At 37.3% G+C, this 21,188-nt stretch overlaps 1 protein-coding gene across 2 annotated transcripts; it reads right to left on the bottom strand.

Moving 5' to 3' along the window:
* Positions 1-10,500: 10,500 nt before the first annotated feature.
* Positions 10,501-21,045, bottom strand: Smp_020760.1 (ankyrin repeat-containing, putative; the record flags this gene model as incomplete). Of its 2 annotated transcripts, XM_018790514.1 has the most annotated exons (8): positions 20,983-21,045; positions 18,386-18,579; positions 18,255-18,350; positions 18,018-18,215; positions 16,192-16,470; positions 15,725-15,823; positions 13,922-14,020; positions 10,501-11,837 (listed from the first exon to the last, which is right to left on the bottom strand). In XM_018790514.1, the coding sequence occupies exons 2-8, from the start codon at positions 18,497-18,499 to the stop codon at positions 11,466-11,468; spliced, it is 1,257 nt and encodes a 418-aa protein (XP_018646244.1). In that variant the 5' UTR covers positions 18,500-18,579; positions 20,983-21,045. The 2 variants fall into 2 exon arrangements, with proteins under 2 accessions (XP_018646244.1, XP_018646243.1); XM_018790515.1 differs by having other exon boundaries at positions 11,466-11,837; positions 18,255-18,579.
* Positions 21,046-21,188: the final 143 nt, after the last annotated feature.

Raw genomic sequence — 21,188 nt, forward strand, 5'->3', positions numbered from 1 at the left:
GTTCATACCCAAATGCGCATCCCTTATGAAACCGTTAACCGATCAGCTTCGTGGAAATGCAAAATCAATTAGTTTAGACGACACAGACTGTAAAGCATTCTCCACAGTTAAGGAACACATCGCTATAGCAACCCTGCTTGCTCATCAGGACACTCAAGCGCCCATTAGTATCGCCGTAGACGCATCTGACTCAGCAATCGGAGGAGTCTTACAACAATGGGTTAACAACTCATGGCAACCTTTAGGATTTTTCTCCAGACGGTTGTTAGACGCGGAATCTAGGTACAGCACGTTCGGTAGGGAACTCCTAGCTATGTATTGTGCTGTACGGCATTTTCAACATTCCATCGAAGGAAGAGAATTCACGCTTTTTACCGATCACAAACCTCTTACCTTCTCTTCAAATTCATCTTCAGTCAAGTACTCACCGCGAGAGTCTCGACAACTCGACTACATTTCGCAGTTTACTTCAGACATACAACACATTTCTGGAGCTAACAATGTAGTCTCAGACGCCTTGTCTCGAATTAGTTCCTTGAACAGTTTCTAAGGACTCGACCTTCTTAAACTCGCTCAGCTTCAAAAAGAAGACATTGATCTTCAGCATGAGTTATCCTCGACAACTCTTAAACTACGTATTAAGCAGATGGGAACAGGTAAGGAAACCTTACTCTGTGACACATCTACAGGTAGGGATCGTCCAATAGTACCAAAACATTATCGACGCAGCGTCTTCAATACGTTGCACAATCTTTCTCATCCAGGTGCTCGCGCAACAGTCAAACTTTTAGCCGAACGCTTTTGTTGGCCTGGCATGAATAAAGACGTGAGGGAGTGGGCACGCTCCTGTGTAAGCCGTCAGAAATCTAAGGTCATAAGACACAACAAATGTCCCTTAGGCTCTTTCAAGACCCCTGACGCTCGTTTCGACCACGTCCATCTAGATTTGGTAGGACTTTTACCCGACTCGAACGGATACTCATATCTCCTAACATGCGTAGACCGTTTCACTCGATGGCCAGAAGCAGTACCGATTAAGGACATTACTGCTGAAACCGTGGCCCGCGCTTTCGTCGAACGATGGGTAGCAAATTTCGGCTGCCCTTCAACCATCACTACAGACCGCGGACGCCAGTTCAAATCTGGACTTTTCCGTTGTCTGACCACACTATTAGGAATCACGCGCTTCCGAACGACCGCCTACCACCCACAAGCAAACGGGTTGGTAGAACGTTTTCATCGACAACTAAAAGCTTCATTATCAGCTTCAAACGTTTCACAGTGGACAGACGCTCTTCCACTCGTCTTGCTAGGTATCCGCAATGCAGTGAAAGCTGACATTGGATACACGGCATCTCAACTCGTTTACGGAACGACACTCCGACTACCAGGAGAATTCATAGATCCTTCAGCTTCTTCATTGAACATGGACCTAAACTCTTACACGAGTAGGCTTACAAACGCTATGCGTTCAGTTAAACCTGCTCACACTCGACCTCAATCAACTGATGTTTTCGTTCAACCCGAATTACGACATAGCACACACGTCTTCGTTCGTCGAGACTCACATCGACGACCCCTCGAATCAGCGTACGAAGGACCCTTCAAAGTTCTTCAACGCGAACCTAAGTACTATGTAGTAGATAAGAACGGTACGAACGATAGCTTAAGTGTCGACCGACTCAAAGCAGCGTACTTAGAAGGAAACCCTAGCTACGTCGATTTTCCTTCGGTACAAGCAAACGACACAGCTACTACACTCGTAGTACCCTACACGACAGCCGACACACAACTTGATACTTCGTCAACGTCGATAGATAAACCTAAAACAACGCGTTCTGGAAGACGAGTAAGATTTCCAGAACATCTTAACGAATATTGCACGTAGGACATAAGCTTTATCTTGAATTACCCTTTCATAGTTTATTATAAAAATTTTTTTTAATATGCTCATTTTTTATTTATATAAAAAAACAAAAAAAAAACATTTTTATTTTTTTTTGAGCGTATATATATATATTTTTATATATATAAAAAAAAACCAAAAGAAAACCATTTTTTCCGATCGCTTTTACGCTTTTTGTAAGTGTATTAGTTTATTCATTTTTTTCCCGTTCATCTTGTGTCCCTACGCAAGTACGAGTGTATTTTTGACATGCACTCACACGTTCTATTTTTCCTCTTTTCCAGGACGGCTGGAAAAGAACGACGAAGTTTCGCGAGGAACCGGAATTTTTCATTGTACTATATTTCTTTATTGCTACGTTGTACATTTTGGTCCCATAGTTTAAGGAAAGACGACCAGACGCTGCTAAACGAAGCAAGCTATCAGAAGAGTGTTTACCAACGACAAACTCGTTGGGTTCAAACTTCTGGCTGGTCACGTCTTAGGGGCATCACTACCTCACTAGGGGGGGGAGTGATCTGTAGCCGTAAATAATTCCCCAAAATCAATAGCTCATTAAGTGTTCGACATTGGATGCTGACCATGTTGTTTAAGTGGACTTGTTTAACTGAAGGCTTTCGGTCATGCATCCGCACCAGATCACGTTTCAACACGGCGTGGGACACAGCTCCTACGTTTCATTAGCCAGCTTATAGAAAAGGTCCTCGATATATTGGTAACGAATCAAATATATCTTTCCTGCCTCTTCTCGTCTGACTTCTGATTTCTATCTGACTGGGAACGATCGAATATAGAAGGTGCTACTGGTAGCTAGTTTTAAAACTAGAACATCCGTTGCATCATCAATGGTCTCTCAGCTGATCTAACTTTCTTTTGAAGGAGTCGACGGATGGAGCCTCAACCACGTGCTGAGGTAATGAATTCCACTCGATGATTCGATGGGAAAGTCGGTAGTCAGCTGACAAGTAATTCGTTCTGGGCTTGTGAACTTTTTTGGAGTGTCCTCGTAGATTTTCTGTTTTGGAAGACAAGAAAAATGAGGGCATATCAGTTGAAAATTTGTCATTAAGCAACTTGAAAACTGTAATCAAGTCGCCTCTGATTCTTCTATATGACAGCAGGAATAGGTTTAGCTTGGTCAGTCTCGTACCATACGGGAGCTTCGCTATTCCGGGAATCAGCCTAGTTGCTGTTCTCTGAACCCTTTCCAAGAGTTCACTGTCTTTTTTTAGGCAGGGGCTAGCTGCTTGTATGCAGTACTCAAGTTTAGGACGTACGAGCACTGTATACAAAGTCAGAAACGTTTGAGCGTCAAGATGCCTAAAAGCCCTGCGTATGGACCATAAAGTTCTAAAACCTTTGGCGACTATTGCACGGCAGTGTGTAGTAGTCTTTAAGTCTTGACTAACGATGACGCCTAAGTCATTGTGTGCCTGGACAATAGGTAACTCAGTGTTATTTATCGTGTATGTATCTGTACCCTGGTGGCCGATATGCATCACAATACACTTGGAAGTATTTATCGGTAATTGTCAGGTTTGGGACCATTCAGATAATCTCTCCAGGTCATTTTGGAGTTCTAAGCTATCGCCCTTGCTTTGTATCGCTCTCCATATCTTGACATCATCAGCATAGAGTAAGACCGATGACGATAGTAGACGAGGGAGGTCATTTACGTACAGGAGGAATAACACTGACCCCAAAACTGTACCCTGGGGGACTCAACTAAGCACAGTTTCCCAGCTAGACAACTTGGAGTTCACCCTTACTTTTTGTTGACGCCCAACTAGGAAGTCTTTTATCCACATCAATAGATTGCCTCCAATCCTGACATTCCTTAGCTTATATAACAGCCGGTTATGCGGAACTTTGTCGAAGGCTTTGCTGAAATCGATATAAGCTACGTCTATAGGTAACTTTTGGTCCTTAAGAGCGCACCAGCTTTCACGAGCGACTAATAATAATAATAATAATAATAATAATATATTTCTGCAATAGCAGGTACACGCCATTTTTACAGGCATGATCTACAATTTACAACATATACTGGTTCACAGTATGCATCCCAAGCAAGCTTGTTTAGTAATTATAATCTATAAAAGTTGATAGCAGTTCATTCGTTCACATATAATGTGTTTTCATAAGAATAGTTTCCAAAGGGGCACAGCGTCCACGTTATATACCAGATCCAATCTCGACAAAAAGTGTAATAGGGTTTCGGTAGTGCTATGTATTTATGTAATGCAGCTTTTTAAGTTTATAGTTGTTATAAAGTAGGCTTGTGGAGCGCCTGGTTCGAGCTATGACCTTGGGAAGGCGCGTTCGTCAAGCTTGTTCCAGATGTCAGAAGCTACATAGCTTCACCCTCAGAGCAAGATTCTGAAGAGAAAAAATAAAAGAGAAACCGAGGAGCAGCAAGGCATTTGGATATGAGCGATAATCAATGCTTAACATTTATTAGTGAAACAGATGGAGGTATGATAAATTATTAGATTAAATTGATACTAGCTCATGTTGCAAGAGTGAACTGCGATTAGGGGCTCCAGAAGAGAGAAGGCAGTAATAAAGAACAATGAGTTGTGATATTTATCAAGGTGGAGTAGGTTCCAATGAAGGAGGGAAGTCAAGGTTGGAATGAGGAAGAACAGAGAGTGCATATAGAGAGTAGAGTGTTGAGTAAAATAGCAACCATATCCTTTACAGTCAGTTTTTTTTTATCATCCGATGCCTGCCACACAGTTTTCATGTAAAAGTCCGAGTTAGCATGTTAAAGGTTGTCTTAGTAGAATAGTTAATCCAGCACAAAAATTAGAAACATGAGTCTTAATGGTGAGTGTAGGTGAACAATCTCAATATCACAGATCTATAAGTTTGTGAGACAAGAGTAACCTGTTCTAAAACCATGCTGCTTTTCCGAGAGGATCCGGTTTTCATCGAGATACTTAAACAGCTCCTTCCGAATAATGTTTTCTAAGATTTTAACAACCACACTAGTTAGGCTAATTGGTCGGTAATTCTCAGGCTTATGTTTTGTACCTGTTTTGAAGACTGGACTTACTATGGCGTTCTTCCAGTCTTTTGGTAGACGACCCTGGGTTACGGACAGATTAAAACATACACTTAAAGGGTTCGCAACAAAGTTAGCTAATTCATTTAGTAACCTAGGTTGCAGTTCATCGAGTCCAGTGGATATACCTATGTCAAGCTTAATTAGCAGACCAAAGACATCGAATTCTTTAACGGTCACCCTGTCCAGTGTTTTTGTGAGGGGTTTTCATGGACTGGTCAGAAGTGTGTTTCTATGGTATATACATTGCTAAAGTATTTAGAGAATACTTGAGCTTTGCCAAAGTCGTCCTCCACTAGTGATGAGGCAGTTCTGTCTCCCCATAGTGAAGGAACATTTCTTCTTCTGTTTGCCCTTTGGTTTATATACGAATACAAGCGTTTAGGGCATTCTATGGATTCCCTAACGATTTTCTCTTCGTACAGATTTCTGGACTTACGGAGGGTCGAGGCACAGATATTTCGAGCCTTTTGATACTGAGATTTTGCCTCGTCAGTCCCCAGTAACCTAAATCTATCCCACATTTTCCTTCTTTTACGGAGAAGGATGCGAACCTCCCTACTGAACCACGGTGGGGAGTTTCTCGGCCCCCTAGGTGTAGTCCAAGGGATGTGGGGGGCGGTAACTTTTAAGTATAAATTCCGGAATACGTCCCAAGCCGTTTCGATTGATGACTCTGGGTCTATTTTCCAATCTACTGATGATGCTGATTTCATGATGTCTGGTATGTTTGCTTTCCAGACGTTAGGTCTGGATTGAGCTGAGGCGTGCTCGTGATCGACAGTTATATGGAAGTCAAAGGTTAAAACTGTATGATCACTTTTGCCTAGGGGTGGCATGTAATCCAGGTTTGCAACGTCATCCTCATAATGAGTCAATATAAGATCTAGTAAGGATGATGCCTCACAGCTTGGACTGCGATAGATCAAACTTTGCAGCAACTCTTGTCCCTTGCATTTCAGGCGGCAGCTAACTAATTCATACGTCCCACTCTCATGGGATACACTGTCGATAATGGTGAATGGAATAGCATTCCTAATGAATAAAGCTACTCCCCCTCCTGTACGCGTTTGTATTCTATCGGCCCTTACTAATGTAAAACCCTCGAAATCAAGTTCCCGACTATCTATAGACGGCGTCAGCCATGTTCCTGTGACTGCGATTATGTCTGGCCTAGTTGAGTCAATTTGTACACCTAGTTCCGTTAGCTTATTGAGTAAGCTCCGGGCATTGGTATAACAGATCCGAAGCCTATTTAGGTGGCCTCGTGCTTCACCCAGTGTGGCTTCGGCATCATCCTCTGTCGAAGCCTCACAACCCGAAAATTTACAATTTTCAGGTCTTTTTCGCCAGCGTCTAATCTGAGCTGTAGTTCTTTTTCGGCTTTCCGTCTTTTTACACGGTCCGCTAACGGTAAGTCCCTACGAAGAAAAAACTCCTGAACCCTTTAATTTGTGTCCATTTTCTAAGATTAAGTCGCGTTCGTTTTGGGATTTGAAAACGACTTTGAGCAGTCTAGACTGATTAGGCTTCAGATGCGCTAGGTTTCCTAGTCTATACACCTTTAGCAAGGTGACTACGGAGATGTTTTGGGGCTTAACTTGGTTGAGTAGTTGTTTTATCAACACAATGTCATGCTCAAAACGAGCTTTTGGTTCTGAGCTTTCACTCTCCATAACTCTATGGGAAATGACTGATCTGTCGCTATGATCAGACTTCGGCTTTTCGACCTTTTTGGTAGGGGTAGGATTTCCTTTTACGTCACTATGTAGTTTTTTCCTCACGACCCGTACCCAATCGTCGACGTTCTTTGGAGTAGTACCCACAGTCGCGTCAGGCGTACTATGGGATTCCGGAGGGTTGAGGACGACTTGGGAGGTTGGGTTGTCTTTCGCACGTAATTTTCAAAATTTTTTGCTTGCAGGGATCTTAGTTATCAAGTATAGTAAATATTATTCAAGTGGAGACTGGTCAAAAGGAAGCGCCATTAATGGTGAAAATAATGGAGGTCACTTTGCATTCACCTTACCAATGGCGATTGTAAACTAATATTAGGACTATCATTCACGGACTAAGTTTGATGGCAGGACAAAACACTAAAACAAAAGTTAACATTACATTTAACAGTCGCTTCTTCAGCATTTTCTCACACATCAAAGTAGAATATCATATAGGTTTCAGAAGGACTAGTGGGAATTAAGCTGATTTTTACACTGAGCTCCAGGTACGATTCAGGTCCTTTCAGTACAAAGCGAAAGCATCACGGAGACTAAGCGTCACAAGCTGCTCTAGAAGAATAGTTAGTATCAATCTTCACGCAAGATCCAGTTCTGTTTGCGAGTGTCATTTGTCAGGAATTGGGATTGTTTTTATATATGGCAACAGCTGACGCGAAAATTCGAAAGTGACGCTCAAATGAGTGGTTATTCTAGCTTTCTTGTTCCTACTAGGTTTCTGATTTTATTGGCTCATATAATTATCTGCCTCTGCTCAGTTTTAAATGATGTTAGTGTTTTGAGTTTAAGTATGACCTTTCAGGGTAGGAAATCACAAAAGGACGGGATATCTTTTAATCAGTTAGCTGAGGAATATTACGAGTAGGAGTTTATCTATTGAAATTACTTCAGGTACATCATTTCATTTTCTCTTTCTGTCATATTGCTGCTGCTGGAACTTGTAGGATTTATAAGTGGAGCTACAATGTTTATAAATGTACATAATGTTATATGTAAGTCAGAAATTGTAACACAAAGATCTCTATAGCTATTTCTTGCCATTTTTCCGGTGTTATACTGACTTCTCACTTTATAATAAAAGGTTGGAAGATAAGTTCCTACTGGTACAGTTTTGCATTCACCATATGTTTACCTCTGGTTTTGGAATGCTGGAACGTCATGTCGAAAGTTTGGTTCAGAAACAGTTTGTAATAAAGGTTATTTATAATAAGTGACTGCTTATTAAACGTTTATTTATTGGATGGGAAGGGTGAACTCGGTGGTATTTTGAATGGTTTGATAGTTCCTCTATGTTCGTGTTTGTGTTTACCTAACGTTTAACCACACGAAGAATACTCACCTGTGATTAATTATAATCATACGTTTATTTAGTTTAAATAATCTGTTAGAGTTCATGTAGAGCAGTCATATTTGAATTTTTAGGGAAAGTGACTTTTATGTACACTAAAAAAATTGTGAGAGCTAACAATGAGTTCATCCATATCAAAAGACTCAACAAACTTTTGAGTATTTTGAACTAATTCCCGAATATCCGGTGGCCTGAAGGATGTTGCTCTGTTGCAATATACAGTTCAATTCGGAATAAAATATACACAGAGAAAGCAATACAAATGTAGGCTTTTGAAAATTCTCTAGTTAAAAGCTTTCTTCCAGTATCGTTTGAAGAGTAACCATACAACAAACATACCTGCTAGTTTAGTTACAGTGCTATTGCGAGGCAGATACCAAATCATTCGTAGTCCAAGTAAAATCTGGAATGAAAGTGAGTCAGCGTAAATCGCCACACAACTTGGTACGAGATAGGATTATGAAAATGACCTTCAAACAAATCAGGATAATAATAATATCAGTTATATTAAAATAGATAAGTATTAAAAATAAGGTTCGGAATGAGAAATCATTCTGATATGCGCGAAAAGAAATTAGAACATAATGCGTAGAGGAATATAAAACGTTAGTGCATCTGCGACCGATTATTGACCATTTTACTTAGTATCTTCAACCACTTAACATAATTACCGCTCAGACCATCAGGTTTTTTGGAATAAATGAATAGAGATTAAAAAACTAAGTCAGACCACGGTGTTCGGCAAGAGATAATCCAGACGGGTTAACTGGTTTTCAGCAATGCTACAACTAATTGGATAGCTAAACTACCCACTTTTAAATAGCTGTTATTCCAGCCCCCAATTTGTAACTTCAAACTTATCCTTTGTAGCTAATACTCTTATAAAAGCGTGGGATAGCAAACTGAAGTTCGTCGAACAAAAGATAAGAATGTCTTTTAAATCTGGAAGACAATGATGGTGTTGTTTTCTCAATCGAGTATCTTGCTTGTCAATTTTTGTTGTCTTTCCGGACCACATCTTCAGCATGTGCTTAAAATATATGCTCATGATTTTTCCAAGAAAGAGGATGACTCCCACTTTAGCGGCTAATTTTACGCATTGAAAGTAGTCTTTCACGTTTACTCGTGCATCATATTCAAAACAGAACAGACTACCTTGATAACAGAAGACCACGTGCAAGTAAACTACACGAACAAGCCGTACAGAACCTACTACTTCTAATGATTGTGAAGTATCTGTGGATGAGTTCACTAAGAACAGCTTTTCATCCTTAAGAAAGATTTTGACCCGTATCGTTTGAAAGCAATTAAAGAATATATTAATAATGTTGTTGAGTCTTTTTAAAGAGCTATGGCAAATTCTAAAATATTAGATTTCCGGCATATCTCGTCAAATAAAAATGGTAATTGTCCGGTCATCTTTACTGTCCAGAAACGAATCCGAAGAAAATCAGTTAGAATAATAAACTATACCCAATTACGATAGAAGCTATGTTCATTTGACCAGTAAAATATGAACGGACTATTAAAATATAACTGTGATGTATTATATCGCTAATGACCTTGGGTAGTTTAACAGATTCTTACACACTAGAGTAAAAAATCGTTAAAGAGCCACCCAGTTAGGATTGAATATAAAAAGGATGGCTATCTGGGCCAGAATTACGAAATAACTCTTACTAAAAAAGTGACAGTAATATCGACTAATATCCTTGGAAGACAGCTTAAAATTCAAATAAAAACATATGTAACCTGTAGATAGGACTATGAGTGTATAATCTAATTTTATTCTGATGCTTATTTTGGCGGAAAATAACTGTCATTATTGGGGCTTTTTCTCTTATAAGGCCACTGCTTAAATGTAGTATTCTGGACAGAAACTCAAATAAAAAAGCATGATCCTTTTGAATGGTCTAAGTTCTCAGGCTTTTGAAGTCGCCCATTACAAATGTGTCTTACTCTTCACCATGCATCTATTATACCCTTAGGTATTTGAAAGCAAAAAAAGAGACCTATTTATCAGGCCAAATGAAAATTTTGTCCATCGTAAATAAGGAATTTCGCAAAAGATATCTTATTCTCTATTAAGACCGAATTCAGATGCGTCAGGTTTATACTCAGTAAAACTTGATTCGCTCTCCTTTAATATTCCTCATAATAAACGTATGCATGGGTTTGAGATAAATAAACTATGAACATTACAAGGCTTCTCTCATCAATATCAGCAATTATAAATGCTATTTTCAAACATTTCCAAGTACTCAGTAGATGTTGAACTGAACGTTAGTTTATGTGACACATCATAGATTCATCGACCGACAGGAAGGAACAGGTATACTTAGTGGTCAGGAACTTAATCAACTTCAATTGGCTTCCATCATAAGAAATATAGAACCTAACTTCGATTAAGGATGAATGAAAATCGAAGTAAAACACATCATTTAACAATCCAAGTAGCACTTATTTAACGAAAGTGAAAACTTGGCAATCTTATGCTTAACTATACATGAGACAAAAACATTACATCAAAATGTCAAATTAAAACATTATTTTAAATTAAAATAGACAAACAAAATATGCAGGACATGTGAAGAAAGTATGCGACATATTGTAAAGGAGGAAAGATTTAAGAAGAATGAAAAAAAAGTAATGCATCGATGTATTCTCTTCTCATAAGCTATCAATATACTGTTATTAGTAAACATCATCATTTTAATTCAATTTACATCAGATTCATTTGAACTTTATGCCAATCGCATGTGTTTTCAACGTGAAAAGCTAGTATTACTCAAAACATAGCAGACTCAACAAACCTTAAAGCTTTAAGCTAGACTACCCATCTAAGTATAAAAAAAGAAGAAACCTGACAGTTTGACAATAAGTGTAACTAAGATTCCTCAATGATCATTCAATACGACTATCCAATCATAATAATAATCTTGAGATTAAAATTGCTTCATATCTGTCTTCCCTCCTATACTATATCCTTATATACAACTTATCTTTTATATACTACCACCACTAAATTAACTACTTCTATGAATCCGGTGTTTATCTTGTTGTGCTAACGAGGTATGGCAACTTGGACCGATGCATAAATGTACCTGGTCCTACGTTGTAGCTGATTGACTGACTTAATAATATGGGGGTATTATTTGTATGTGCAGTTCAAGCAGGATATATACATGCAAACATTATGATATTGTTTAAGACATGCATTATAGATACAAATTTGATAATAGTTTAGTCATGAATAATGCCATTTTTAAAAAAATAAATAATAGAATAGAGAACAAGTTGACATTCTTTAAGGCAACAATACAAGTAATCTGTATAAGAAAGAAAGAAAGAACAAAGCCAAAAAGAAGCTAGAATTTTGTTTTCTTCTTCACTTGTTATTGCTGATAATTATACAGTGCTAATATAAACTTCAGGTGATGCTATTTCAGCAGTGGATATTTCCATATGATTTTCAACTAAAGATAATTCCATTAAATTAAGTTGTTTAGTTATCACAGATGAATCTAATGAATCATTCATATTTATTTGTGGATAAGATTGGAATAATTGTAGTTGAAGAGGACTTGGTTTTATTTTAGATGCTCCTTCTTTTCTGTCTACGTCGTTGACATCATCATTATGATTGTCCTTGTCATCGTCATCTTCTTCATCGTCAGTGGTTACATGTCCATTGGATATAATATTTGGATAGTCAATATCAGGTGAAAGACATTCTTGTAAACCTATATCACTTGTTACCGCATATGGCATACAACCATGCTAAGGGCAAGGAAAAGAGACAAGTAATAAAGGAAAATGAAATATGAGTCAAATGATTTTCTACTATCAGTTCTTAAAAAACTACGAACAAATGATGTCATTATATATATATATAAACTTAGAAAATGAAACAATTTCTTGGCCAATAACAAGCACTTATCACTGGAGATTTTTGATTGGCAAAACATGGTTTTTTTCTCTTGACAGCTTTCGATTGGCTTATTGTATCAAAGTTCTAATCACGCTCTTAGTCGATTAACCATCTAAAAAATATACTGCTAAATATCGATGACTCCCAAATACCACGACCGAAGGTGGGGAGAGTCCACTCTCCCTCTCGAAATGCCCTCACTCAAGTGGCCAGGCGTACACAGCCACTGCCAGGGAAGTACTACTCACTGCCTTCTCGCGGCATCACTGTTGTTCACGAAACTGAATGAAAAGAGAATGTCCAGCGCTTTAAGCGGCTTAGTGGATACGGGGGATCCACCTAGGGAGTTGGGAAACCCTGATTCTAAACACATGGTGCACATGGGCTCCAGTATCCTGAGGGAATAAATGGGGTATGAACTAATCGTTGGTCACCGGGTATCATGGGACTGTATCTCCTTAGGTTGTTTCAATTCCTTGTGAATCAGACTATCAGGTCGAAGGCTCTAGCTGTGCCCCCCCCTAAGAAAACCACCTGCTTCAGTTTGGACACCCGAGCAGTATCATAGCCCTCACACACAAATCAAATGAGATTTGTGCGGCATATATATATCTGGTACCCCTTTGTACTAATATTTATGTGCTTAAATAATAAATGGTTCAATGTATCAAGTTATAAAATGATAATAATAACGAAGAACATATCAGGATAAATAAAGTTTGTACATAAATACATAGAAAAATTTATCAAAAATTAATTAATTCTAATACACTTTCCATTTATACAATACACATTACTACTACTAATATATATATAATAGTATGTATTAGACTACTAAATTTAGAAATCGTCAGCATACACACCACCTACTGATGTGATCATTTTAATAGGTATATTACTTGCAAAAGTTAATAAAACGTTTATCTAAAAATCTGTTACTTGGTAGATTATATATATGTATATGATACAGGGTTGCAGCTCAGGTGGATGCTTTCAGTGGTGTCATGTTCTCTGTGTCACATGATTTAGTTGTCAAGCTCTCATTATCATTCTGCATATTTACTTAAAAATCCGTTACTCAATAGATTATATAAATAAATATATCACTATGAAGAGAAGCCTGATTAACGACTCAATATTTTAATGTTTTATTTAGAAGTAAAGCAATGGAAAAAAATACACGCCTAAAAGATGATTTAGTAAACATATCAGAAACATAAACAAATCTGTCATTAATCCATATCAGCCCCCAAATGACCTGGTACAGCCGAGAGTGCGAAGAGTCCGCTCTACCTCTCGAAATGCTCTCATAAGGCTACGCGCATACAGCCTCTGCTAAGGAAGTCCTACTCATTGCCCTCTCGTGGCATTACTGTTGTTGCAACAAAATAGCTATCTGGAGCTTTCTGTTTCGCAATGGCAACTTGACTGTGATTAATCCGTCATGAGTAACATTTGTGGATTTAATTATTGTTTAGCGAATCAACATATAAATAATAAGCAATATTATGTACTTAGTAACAGATGTATGCAAAAGTGCTACATAGTTATATGAGTTCTCACAAGACTAACTGCAAATAACAAACTATTTTTAAAACATTATTCTACAAACAATGATCACGTGTAGGAGTGATTTAGCCATTCAATTCCTAATTTTTGAGTAGCGAATTTAGACCTTTGATTAATCACCGAGCAGTGATCAGTGTACGTTTGTCTAGTCCGAACTGGGGAATCGAATTCTAAGTGACTTAGTATTGTGCCTAGTATGATTTAGTGTTACATCCCTGAGGTCAGTCAGGAGGAAACTCTAGATTTAGACCTTGTGGTCGTGGGTAGTACTCGCCAGAGAGGTGTATGAATCATACAAAGAAAGAAAAACTTAGAATAATACAATTCCCAAGGATGACAAGAAATGGTGATAATTTACACATACAAAATCTTTCGCATATATTGATGCACCATAATCCAATAGTACTTCAACAATATCAGCATGGCACTGTTGTGCAGCCCAATGTAAAGCTGTCCAATGATTCTAGCAAGTAAAAACAGAACAAGAGAATATTTTGTGCATTATAAGTAGAAAAAACCATTGTTATTTTGAAAGTGATTTGCAAAAGCACGGGGTTCAAAATATTTTGTCTTTTACAATTCATGACTATCATCATTCTATTATCAGTTCAGACATTTTGGTATCGAAAACTTATTAGTCATACAATAGTGCATTTCCAATATAACCATTTTGTTATTCCCCTTCTGTACTATTGGACAAGTAAATACTTATTGCTTGATGGCTTGCTCAATCTGGAATACAATATCGTTTTCCTTACTTAGAGCCCCCAAATGCCTTGGTATGGCCGAGTCTCCTCTCCTTCTTGAGGACGAAAAGCGAATGTCCGGTGCTTTAACCGGGTTGGTGGACACAAAAGGTCCACCTAAGGGAGTTAAAAAACCCTGATTCTAAACCAATATTGCACATGGGCTCCAGGATCCTGAGGGAACAAATGGCGTATGAATCAATCGTCGGTCGCCGGCTACCATGAGACTGCATCTCCTCACGATGCTCCACTGCCTTGTGGGTTAGATCTTTAGGTCAAGGGCTCCGGGTGTGGCCCCTTAAGAAAACCACCTGTTTCAATTTGGGCATCCGGGCAGTATCATAGCCCTCATACAAATTAAATGAGATTTGTGCGGCGCATACATATCTGGTGCCCTCTTGTAACAATATTTATGCGTTTAAATAAATAAATAAACTTTACTTAGAGAATGTGAAAATAACTTGATAAGCTTGTTTATACACATTAACCAGAAACTAAGTAATAATGTATATAAGTTTAGTGATTACAGTAATAGTGCTGAATATAAAAGGAAAAATCACTGATTATATCAAGGGTGAGTAATAAATGAGGAGTAACACTAAGGTCACTCTACTGTATGTACATCGCTGAGTTATCCTGGAATCATCCAAAAACACATACAACTTACAGGTATTATTACGTGAGTTTGCAATAGGACAGTTTTCAAAGTCCCTTTGTATAATCCTTTTGCATAAATAAACTGATCGAACGTTCAGAGTATGAATAATAGCTGAATAAGAATGCGGATTATGACATATAAGTAGGGAATCAATCAACAAAACATCCTTTAAAAATACTGACTAATGTAGGGGATGGTCGGAAGAAAGTTAGGGGCCGCTAAACCAAAACGTGGGATCAGTGCTTGAATTTACTAACTTCTAGTCTGAGCCATGTTGGTAGATGCAGAATACTTGGTTGGGGTCCGCGCGACTATCGTAACCAATGGTTGGATACTCTGTGTGACATGGCTCAGAATCGATCACATTGGAGTAAGTGTATACACTCCCTGTCTTCCCTTAAACCTTAAGATTAAAAAATTGCTTCATATCTTTCTTCCTTCCTATACTGTATCCTTATATACAACTTATCTTTTATATACTACCACCACTAAATTAACTACTTCTATGAATTTGGTGTTCATCTTGTTGTGCTAACGAGGTATGGCAACTTAGACCGATGCATATATGAGCCTGGTCCTACATTGCAGCTGACTGACTGACTGAATTTATTTAGTGATATATACAATGATAAAAGTGTATTGCTAATTATTTCTAATGTCCTATAGTATTCGAAGTAAGGTTGACTAATTTTTAAATGAAAAATATGAGATAAAGATTATGGAATTTTTAACGAACAAATACTTTGTGGATCATATTTGTTACCTTGTCAGTGACGGAAACATTAGCGCCACGATCCAACAGTGCTTTGACAAGTTCCAAATGTCCATGATAGCAAGCAAATAGAAGTGGGGTAAAGTCAGCCTGAAAATAAATTTTTATCAAATTCATGTTTTCATTTTACTATGACAAATGAAATATGTTCCCTGAATTATTTCTCATTACAGAATGACATTAACTGAAGAGAAATGAGATTCATCAACCGATATACAATCATTTCATCCTAATTTGGGACTTCTTAGTAATCCCCAATCATTAATTCATATATATGTTCGGACTGAGAACTTTCAGGTCAAAAATTAAAACGAAACAGCTGTTTGATGCTTCTTATATTTCGACGGTTCTTTGGTTGGTGACAGTCCATAATTAAAGCTGAAGCTCATTTGGAGACACTTCACAAATGTTTTATTCTTTTCATTAAATATAATAATTTACACTATAAAATTGCTTACTTCTGAATCCAAATCATTTTGAGAACATGCTCTTAAGCTCATATTATCCAAATCGATAGAAGTTCCACAATTATCTATTGTAGTTTCATTCAAATTTAGATTGTCATCAATAGTAGCAGAAGTAGTAGTAATGGGATCAGGCTTGCAGTCAGTCATACTGACTAATGCTTCTCGTTTACATTTATTCATACATTCAAGAAGTAATTCGAAATTTTTAAGAATTCGAACAGAATCTTTGGATTTAGTTCGGCATAATTCATGTAGAGGAATTCTTCCATTCTATAGAGTCAAAAACAAACAAACAAACAAACAACCAGTTTAAAATCAAGTGTGAAAAAGGATCTTATGAAGACGTTTAAAATATTTCAATGGATGAGGAATTTTTAAAAGATTCACTTTGTTCAAAACACAACTAGATTTATTTATTTATTTAAACACATAAATGTTGGTACAAGGAAGCACAAAATAGATATGCGCCACAGAAATCATTCGACTTGTGTGAGGGTTGGGGTACGGCCCGGGTGCCTAAACCCAAACAGGTGCTTTTCGTAAGGGGACACACCCGGAGTCTTTGACCTATAGGTCTGATCAACAAGGCAGTGGAGCAACGTAAGGAGATGTAGTCCCACGGTAGACGGTGTCCAACGGTTGGTTCGTATGTCGCTTGTTCCCTCAAAATACTGGAGACCATATGCACCATTGGTTTGGAATCAGGGTTTTCCAACTCCCCTAGGTAGACTTTCCGTGTCCACCAACCCGGTTAAAGCGCCGGACACTCACTTTCCGTCCTCTCGATTTCGTAAACAACAGTAATGCCACGAGAAGGCAGTGAGTAGGACTTCCCTGGCAGTGGTTGTATGCACGTGGCGATGTGAAAGCATTTCGAGAGGGAGAGCCGTACCAGGGCATTTGGGAGTGTAGTTGTTTAGTTTATTATTGTTATTGCCAGAATATAAATAGATGTTCATTTGAAATACAATTCGATAGACATTCACAGACGAATTTTGTTTTTAGGCTTGTACACAACTGTTCGACTCGATTTTGAAAATAAAGATCATTTAAGGAAGGAGTGTTGATGATCATTTTGATAAAAAAAATACCCACTACTAATTAAAATATAGTCAAATGTTCACCTTGAAAAGTAAGACGGGCTGAACGTATACGATGTCCTAACTACTATAAGTTATAAGAACAAGAAGACTCAAACTACAAAGTTGAAAATTAGTTACGTATGACTGATAATACGATCCCTAAAGTGCACGGTCTAATTGATCCTGAATGTTATTAAAGGAATGAGTGCGGTTTTCATTTCTTCGTTTCCCTCGTTTCACTAAGAGTTCCAGCCAGTGTAGCAAGATTGAGTCACCAGGACAGATAATTCCGACTATCACATGACGGCAACAGCTACGGTTGTGTTTTCATAATGTGTACATTGTGCTACTTGTTGCATGAAGTACCAAGAAGTCGATTATGTGCACAAAATTGAATGAACTACCTTTAAACTATTATTAGGACTATGTTATATAGCGTTTGGATACTTCCACTCACGTGTTCACCTCTTCAAAATAATAACTAGGAGTGAAAATATTACAATCTCCACAAATCCACAAACGAACTGAGTCGTTTCAAGAGTAAAGTGAACTACCTCAGGAGACTATATCTCAAAAACAATTCATATAAAATGAATGATACATTAGAAAACATTTGAGAGCGAGCTATGGAGCAGGTATCAAATAAATTAACTTGTTAAGTGAACTCTCTTAGTTATATATAGAAACTCCAACATGAAATGAGAAAAAGGTTATCATTTTAACATTATGTAATACCTTATTCTTCAAAAATGGACTTGAACCATTGGCCAGTAGCATTTCAGCTATAGATGGATGATTCCAGTAGACAGCATTAAATAACGGTGTCCAACCATTTTTATTGACTATATCAACATTTACACCTGCATATAAAAGCATTTGAGCATTGGTTTCATTGCCTGACATAGCAGCATGATGCAAAGCTGTATTACCTCCCTAGAAGGTAAATTACAAAGTGAACATATATATACTTACTGAATCGAGTGCATTAATATCTGCTCCTGCTCGAATAACCATCTGTAAAATACTAGGTTTCCCTTGGGAGCAGATATGTATAGGATAGCATTCGTACTAGACAACAAATAATATATTAAGAAGGACTATACCACATAGGACCTCCAGTTAACATCCACACCAGATTCGATCAACCTCTTAGCAGCTCCTTCACGTCCAAAACTGCAAGCAATCCAAAATTGTTCCTGTTTAGATATATAACGCATGATAAGAATTCTATGCGCGTTGATTTTGATAAACCTTGGGTCAACATCTACTTAAGACAGCTCTCAGAAAAATTTGTAATCTGTAAGGCAGTAAACACAAGGGCCAACATTATCTAAACTCGAGCGAAAAACGTTTCAAAATCAGAAAACAACTCTCATGCATATGAGAAAAAAAATGGGATAGCGACTGGTTTTAATCCTCAAGACAGGTTGGTTACAGTACGTGTTCCTGGTTCATCAGTAAGAAATAACCTTGATAAGCATCTTTCACTGTTTGCAATTATTTAGAATTTAATATAACCTTTAGAGTGGGAGATTTAGAGCAATTAATTTAGAAATCAAGTCAAATTGTTCAGTTTTAAAACTGAAAAGAGGACAGTCGATTATAAACGTGTTAAAAAGCTCGGATATTTATTGGTTAATAGTTTAAAAAACGAGAGTATAATATGAGAACCAAGCGACTATAATAACTACCACTGTGGTAATATAAAGTGTGGTGACTTAAAATAATACATAGTGTCAAACCCTAGGACCATTGTAACTGATGGTTTATCCCAAAAAACTATTCACTAAAGTCATAAAGACGTTGTTTAAGAGAAGGCTCCGTGGTGAATAATTGATCTAGGTATAGAAAAGTTTACATTTTTCATCATTATTTGTTTATATTTGTGATATGCTCGTCTAAAAAAACAATTTTACGGAATCTTAAACTCAAAGTCCTTTACTCTCACTGAATGTTTTTAGTCTGATTAAGTTAATTACCGATTTCCGCTACAACTAAGACGCGGAAACTATGCATCTGAAAATCTTTGGAATATCGCTAATCGATGCATCTAAATAGGAGGATGAAAATCTACAACTGTTCTGGAGCATTATGTTAAACGTGAAGGATACGGCTTCTTGAATGATGTTACATTTTTTTGTGGAGCGCCTTTGCCATACAATTAGAACGCTAATTAGATATTTCGACTACTGCTTTCAAAACTATCAAGCCACTGTAATAAAAATATCTATGTTACATTTATTTGGATGAAATAATTGTGTGTCCGGATCAGTAAATTAAGTCGTGCGTTTTCGTAGAAACTCAGAAACCTATTATGATGCCAAATACAAGCAAAAATAATGGTACTTGGCATGTATTTTGAATACTGTTTAGCGAGATACGAAAAGTATGGATTGAAATTTGTACATTATACACATTATGAGGTGTGAAAATGGTCGAAAACTTTTACAGATGAAGGTGAATCGGAGGTATTGGGATATACTCTCAAGTAGCTACAGGTGAGATTGTTATTCACTATGATTTTGCGAATGATGAATGATTTAATAATGTACAGTGAGTGAATATAATGTGCAAGGTGTTGACAATTTCATCACTTCATTGTCATAATTAAAGCCACCTATACTGAATATACTTCTCCCAGACCGAATAGTCCAGAATTATTTGACGAGAATAGCACTGCCAGGTGTACAGTTATATGAAAAAAAATGATAAGCATTCACAAATAAGAACTAGAAAAACGGGAAATTTAATGATGAAGATTCATATTTTAATGATATTCTGGTTGATTAGAGACTACGTAAAAATTCGGTTTCAAAGTTGATATTAATAATTCTCTTAGATTCTAGGTCCTGAAGTTTCCTGATACTTTTTTAATCCTCTCCAATCCTGGTCTTTTCTGATACCATTGGTCGTGTAACTACTTCTAATTCCCTTGGATTTGGTTTGATAATTTTATCCAGCCGTGCTGATGTGATGACGCAAAATAAAATGACGCAAAATAAAACGATGAATATATATATATATATATATATATATATGATTATGTAGTTGTAACCGAATGAGTAGAAAAATTGTATTTCTGACGTTTCGTGACTCTATGTAAGCTACTTCTTTCAAATAAATAACTGGATCAAATTAACAAAAACTTAAATAATACAAAGGAAGCAAAGCAGAATGTTTTTAATACAATCAAAATTGTGATAGGTCTGAATATGTCAACGTCGTTATTCTTGGTCCAGGTGAATTCGTTACCATATTATTCCCTGCGTCAGAATGCATGCATTTGTAATATGTAGTGCGCTGCATATATGTACTAGATTCTACGTTCGAAATTTTGAAGACCCGTGCATGTTGCAAATAAATGATTCGGACATAAATATGAGTACTTAGTAATCGCGAAAACGATAACCTATAAGTCAATAGGCATAGCTTAAGCTAGGCCTGTCTCATGAATCACTTGACCAGGCGTTTATCGACGTGCAAAGGAGAGTTAAAGTGTCACCAAATCTCACATTATTTTTATGATACAAGTCTAACCAACTGATCCTATGAAACAAAACTAATCCAGGTTCTTTTTTCAGCAATGTCATGTGGACCCCAATAAAAACTTTCTTCTCTCAACTGACAAATCCGACATCTTCGAGCAATTCTTTCAATTTTCACAAATAGGTCATATGAAAATGCTGAACACTCCTGTTACCTTACGGCCACAAGTTTACTCCAGTGAAATCCTACGCACTGCTATGAGGTTTCGGAGTTTCATGACCTCGATAAAAAGCCAGTGGATGATTAAAACAATGTTTACTGTAGATCACTCTTCAAAGAAGGTCATTGTAACTGGTAAGTTTTTTTAGAGTTTTCATTCATATCATAATGTTTTGGTAGACCTGAACACAGTATCACTGG

The sequence above is a fragment of the Schistosoma mansoni genome, assembly GCF_000237925.1.
Source record: "Schistosoma mansoni, WGS project CABG00000000 data, supercontig 0080, strain Puerto Rico, whole genome shotgun sequence".
NCBI classification, from domain to species: Eukaryota; Metazoa; Platyhelminthes; class Trematoda; order Strigeidida; family Schistosomatidae; genus Schistosoma; species Schistosoma mansoni.